This window comes from Sphaerodactylus townsendi, linkage group LG11, assembly GCF_021028975.2.
Source record: "Sphaerodactylus townsendi isolate TG3544 linkage group LG11, MPM_Stown_v2.3, whole genome shotgun sequence".
Taxonomy (NCBI): Eukaryota; Metazoa; Chordata; class Lepidosauria; order Squamata; family Sphaerodactylidae; genus Sphaerodactylus; species Sphaerodactylus townsendi.
This window is the reverse complement of record NC_059435.1, coordinates 13,963,003-13,969,002: the sequence shown is the minus strand read 5'-3', so window position 1 is coordinate 13,969,002 and position 6,000 is coordinate 13,963,003. Positions and strand designations below refer to the sequence as shown.

Below are 6,000 nucleotides of genomic sequence, written 5' to 3'. Positions count from 1 at the left end.
AAAATTGTGCCCCCTGCAGGCCAAAAATAAAAAAACACTTTAAAATACAAAAAACCTACAAACGGGGGGCGGAGCTTCAGAAATGTAATAGGGGGGTTGAACCCGAGAAACCCTCCCTTACCTACGTCCTTGTGTCAAGCGACCCTTGCGGTCACCTGTACGGCCAATCCTGAACTTAAAGCACTTAACTCTAATTGCCAAAGTTGTTTGAATCGAACTGCCTGTTTTTAAGAGGGCGTTGTGCTGATCTGTTTTTACATGTAATAAAGGATCTCTATTAAAAAGATGGCCATTGTATACTTTTACTCCAGAAATCACACGGGGGAACCAAATGGCTGTGATCCCTTAATGTTGGGAGATGGATTCCAATCAAAGGAGATTTGAGACCTCTCGAAAGCAGACATTTTTAGTCAGAAGCAAGCTTGGATGCTGAGCGGATGAGGATCATATTTGAGAGCGTGTTGGTCAAGCCATTTGCACGTGGGAGCTCCACAGCATCCCCTGAAGAAGCAGGATATTCAAAAAGAAGCCCATATGACCTTTTCTCAAAGCTTTAGGAATCAGCTAATACGCAAACACAAAGATGCCACGCCAGTTTCAGTTAAAACACTGATTTGTATTGGGCAATCGCGTGCAATATCAAGGCACAAGAACTTCCAATGCATTCAGCCACCCCTGTAAAAGAAAAAAACAGGATAACATAATCAACTTGAGTGTTTCTGCAACCATTGCTTTTGTTTGTTTAAGACTTGCCTGTTCACTGTTACTCAGGAAGAGTGAATGACACAGGAGCAGAGAACTTTAGGGGCGGCCAGAATCCCAAGAACTGTACAGCTAGTTCCCTGAGTCTAAGGCTGCATTCACAGCCTCTTTGACCCCCACAACATGCATGACTTATAAAATCGGAGAGATGTAAAATTTACCATGGCTAGGTGGTCCCTTGTTCAAAAGTGAAGAAAAGCTCTCTAACAAAATACCTCTAGGAGCAGCAGTGGCGTAGTGGTTCAGAGCAGGTGTACTCTAATCTGGAGGAACCGGGTTTGATTCCCCGCTCTGCCGCCTGAGCTGTGGAGGCTTATCTGGGGAATTCAGATTAGCCTGTGCACTCCAACCGATGCCAGCTGGGTGACCTTGGACTAGTCACAATTCTCCTGAGCTCTCTCAGCCCCACCCACCTCACAGGGTGTTTGTTGGGGGGGGGAAGGGAAAGGAGTCTGTAAGCCCCTTTGTCTCCTATAGGAGAGAGGGGGGAATATAAATCCAACTCTTCTTCTATCAATCTCTGCCATACTCCAGAGTTCGGCTATCTTTGAGCATGGGAAATTCTATGGTATCTTCCAAACAGAAAGCAGAAAACATTTATATTGTGCAAATATTTAACTGTAGAATAATTCTCTTATTGCTAAGGACTCTGCACCTGTCTAGAACAAGCCCCTTTATAGGTACAGTGGAAGCATGAAAGAGTACATGCCCCCTCCACGTGTACCACGTGACAATCTGTGTTCACACTTGCTCAACTTGTGAACAGCCCGTGTTGATTAAATGAGCAAGCAGGCTCTTTGATCAGCGTTATTCCCTCATGAACATAAGAACAAGCCAGCTGGATCAGACCAGAGTCCATCTAGTCCAGCTCTCTGCTACTCGCAGTGGCCCACCAGGTGCCTTTGGGAGCTCACATGCAGGAGGTGAAAGCAATGGCCATCTGCGGCTGTTGCTCCCGAGCACCTGGTCTGTTAAGGCATTTGCAATCTCAGATCAAAGAGGGACCAAGATTGCGTGAGTCCATGATCAGGCTTCTCCCTCCATAGAAATCTGTCCAATTGCCCCTTTTAAAGCTATCATCAGGTATAGTGGCCATCACACCACCTCCTGTGGCAGCATATTCCAGAAGCACCAATCACACCGTTTAAGTGAAGAAGTGTTTCCTTTTATTAGAGTCCTAATTCTTCCCCCAGCATTTTCCAACAGGTGCCCCCCCTGGTTCTAGTGGTGACGTGAGGAAAGAGAGAAAAATTTCTCTCTGTCAACATTTTCTACTCCATGTATAATTTTATAGACTTCAATCATATCCCCCCTCAGGTGATTCTCCTCTCCAAACTAAAAGGAAGTCCCAAATGCTGCAGCCTTTCCTCATAAGGAAGGTGCTCCAGTCCCTCAATCATCCTTGTTGCCCTTCTCTGCACTTTTTCTATCTCCTCAATATCCTTTTTGAGATGCGGCGACCAGAACTGGACACAGTACTCCAAGTGCGGTCGCACCACTGCTTTATATAAGGGCATGACAATCTTTGCAGTTTTATTCTCAATTCCTTTCCTAATGATCCCCAGCATAGAGTTTGCCTTTTTCACAGCTGCCATGCATTGAGTTGACATTCCCATGGAACTATCAACTAAGACGCCTTCATGCTTCATGAAGGCGCAAAAAGCATCTGGGGAATAACTGAAAAGCCCACATTTTTACTGTATCCACAAAGGAACGGGTCATCTGTGATTAAGAATTCGGATAGTTAACCGATACTGTGCCAAGATGACACTCTTCGGGTAACGAGAAACACTGTTTCATAAAGTCCATAAATCTCAACTCTTAAAGAGGACTTTTATCACCATTTTGTTCTGCGACGGACACCAGACTTACACAATGATGTTGTTGATTGGGATGTGAATCAGTTTTACAAAAAAACCAATAAATCCCATTATTGCGAAACCGATTGCTGTCGCCATGGCGATCTTCTGAAATTCTGTAAATCAAAAGAAAGATATGTAAATGATTTGAAAGCAACGCATTCCAAGGGGAACTGAAGAGCTATAATCAAACACGTTTTTATCTATAGCCAAGGAATCCTGGACCGATTGACTGAATATCAGAGTTTTCCAGATTAATATCAGGGTTTACTAGGAAAATAAGAATGTTGCCTGCAGGTTTCCTTAAGAAAGTGCTGAACTAAGGGGAGGAAGGGCAAAAGTTGTCTTTGGGTGTTTCCCTATCATGGATCCAAACTTGATGATGCCAGAATTATAAAAAATGGAACTGTTCTCCTTCCACAGGGGAAGTTAAAGCAAATAATCCAGTTTCTCTTTTCATAGGGCCCTTCTAGCAATCTGCTTCTTTCTCAGGAGGACTGCATATGATGTGAAGCTAGCAAGGCTGTATTTGAAATTGACCCTTGAATCTGCAAGGATTTCAGAGTCCTGCCTGGATGAGCCACGGAACCATCATCTTCCATAAATGTAATACATTAAAGATTCCTCAGTGTTAGAATGTCTGCCGGTTCCTGGATGAGTTTTCACACAGGATAAGTGGCAGGAAGCACAGAAAAGAGGATTTATTTAGAACAAATGTATTCACGTAGAAAAGTAGCGTACAGAAGTGAAGCAAAAAGGATAAGGCCAAAGGGAGGACTCCAGAGGGGAGGGGGATTATTATGCCCTCTAACCGTGCCCCCCACCACCACATGATGCAGAAGCACATCCATAAGAACATAAGAACAAGTCAGCTGGATCAAACCAGAGTCCATCTAGTCCAGCTCTCTGCTACTCGCAGTGGCCCACCAGGTGCCTTTGGGAGCTCACATGCAGGATGTGAAAGCAATAGCCTTCTGTGGCTGTTGCTCCCGAGCACCTGGACTGTTAAGGCATTTGCAATCTCAGATCAAAGAGGATCAAGATTGGTAGTCATAAATCGACTTCTCCTCCATAAATCTGTCCAAGCCCCTTTTAAAGCTATCCAGGTTAGTGGCCATCACCACCTCCTGTGGCAGCATATTCCAAACACCAATCACACGTTGCGTGAAGAAGTGTTTCCTTTTATTAGTCCTAATTCTTACTAGTCCTAATTCTTCCCCCCAGCATTTTCAATGTATCCCCCCTCCCTTCATAATTTTTACTGGCCCTGATAATTTCTGCATCAATCTACAAATAGCCTAAAGACCAAGCCCGACTGGGAAAGTCTGAGGAGCTTGGGAATGTTCAGTTCAGAAAAGAGGAGGTTGGAGGTGGGGGGGGGGGACATGATTGCTCTCTTTAAGAATCTGAAGTGCTGTCACTTCCTAGGGGTGCAGGGAATTGTTCCTGTTGAGAGCAGAGAGTAGGACTCGCAATAATGGGTACCAAAGATACCAGATGGACATTAGGAATTTATTTTTTACAGTTAGAATAGTTCACCAGTGGAATCTGCTGCCTAGAGAAGTGAACTCCTGCACCAGTTTTTAAGCAGCGGCTGGACAAACGCTTATCAGGGATACTGTGTGGTTTCCAGGCCGTATGGCCATGTTCTAGCAGCATTCTCTCCTGCCTTTTCGCCTGCATCTGTGGCTGGACCTTCAGAGGATCCTCTGAAGATGCCAGCCACAGATGCAGGCAAAACGTCAGGAGAGAATGCTGCTAGAACACGGCCATGCAGCCCGGAAACCACACAGCACCCCAGTGATTCCGGCTGTGAAAGTCTTCGACAATGCTTATCAGGGATGCTTTAGGCTGATTCTGCATCAAGGAGGGGGTTGGCCCATTCTAGTCACTTCTCTCACAGATTCCCTCCCCCGAAAGCAAGACATCCTAAACTGAAAATCAAAGAAATATAAACTCAGCATGGAAGTTCAGTATTCCAATTTTTTTAAAAAAAGAAATCAACTTTGTAACATCCTATGGAAAAAAAATATTACTTTTACACAAAATATTAAAATATATGAGATTCAACCAAAATCTGATACAAACACGCAATCGTTTTGCATAGAGATGACTTATTCTTAATTGAGCCCACGTCTGCCTGATACAAGAAAATTCTTTTCCTCTCACCTTTCCTGTCCGGCTTTGTGCATCTTTTCACAAGCCTGATGGAATCTTTCACGAACTGCCGGCTGGGCTCCACAAACTGCATGACTTGGTCCATGATGAACTTCGAGGACTAAAGAGGTGCCGCTTTACAATGGAGAGTGCAAAACTTGTCCCAAAGTGCCTTCAATACAAATTAGGGAAGATTTTGTGTTTAGCAGACCTTGACAATTCATCGCTTTGTTTCTGACATAGCAGGCGGAATAAAAAGCAGATCCTAATATTAAAAACATTTGGATTGTCATTTGAGAGACGGATCCTTTTTCTCCTCTGCAAAGTCCCCATTCCTCAATTGCAGCATCTTCTGTTTATTTCTAGAAGCTTCCAGCATCCCCCTCTAATGGGGGAACAGGTCAATGCCCTTAAGTCTACAGTGCTCCTTGGAGGGGTTGTTTGTGATCTGTGTCAAGTAGTAGTAATACCAGCCTTGCTAATGCCCTAAAGCAGGGGTCTTCAAACTATGGCCCTCCAGATGTTCATGAACTACAATTCCCATCAGCCCTGCCACTTGGCCACGCTGGCAGGGGCTGATGGGAACTGTAGTCCATGAACATTTGGAGGGCCATAGTTTGAAGACCCCTGCCCTAAAGAAACTGGTGATCCCCAGACTATCAATTCTGACTGGGAGGTGCAAACTGCTGACCCGGCCAGTCAGGATCTCCCACAACCCTTCAGGAAAGGCACAATATTGTCATATTTGAGGCGGGAGGAGGATGCTCTCATAGCACATTTCTTAAAGGATATAAAAACGATGGCAGTGATACCGCAATGTAGCCGGTCTCAGACTCAGACTCAAGCGAGGCTTGCAGCTCCCTCTCCAGAAAGGCTCCGTTCAGATCTGGCAGGATGGGGGCGGGGGGACCCCCATGCCCTGTCCCCTCAAGGGTCGATCAGGTCAGTTTTTAACAGAGATAGGAGGGAAACACTCTGTACATGCTCAGAAGCACAGCTACACACACTCCAGGACCCGCAAACGCTCCATTGCCCTTTCAACGCCCGCCACTTGACTTACCGGCTTCTTCCCACTTAAGCGACACGTTAACACAGCAGCTCAGGCACCGGAAAAAGGAAGTGACGCATTTCAGAAGCGGCGGTGCTGCGGGGGACGGGCTGAACCCTGGCGAAGCTCCGAGAGGGACTTCCGGTGCCCCGTCGAAGTGCCGAAGGAGCGGCC

The 6,000-nt window shown here is 45.6% G+C and overlaps 1 protein-coding gene across 1 annotated transcript; it reads right to left on the bottom strand.

The window, feature by feature from the left end:
* Positions 1-595: 595 nt before the first annotated feature.
* LOC125440525 (protein transport protein Sec61 subunit gamma) lies at positions 596-5,915 on the bottom strand. The gene is made up of 4 exons (XM_048510394.1): positions 5,839-5,915; positions 4,791-4,950; positions 2,635-2,737; positions 596-675 (listed from the first exon to the last, which is right to left on the bottom strand). Exons 2-4 carry the CDS (start codon positions 4,882-4,884, stop codon positions 666-668), a joined length of 207 nt encoding a protein of 68 aa, XP_048366351.1. The 5' UTR covers positions 4,885-4,950; positions 5,839-5,915; the 3' UTR covers positions 596-665.
* Between the last annotated feature and the right edge of the window lie 85 nt (positions 5,916-6,000).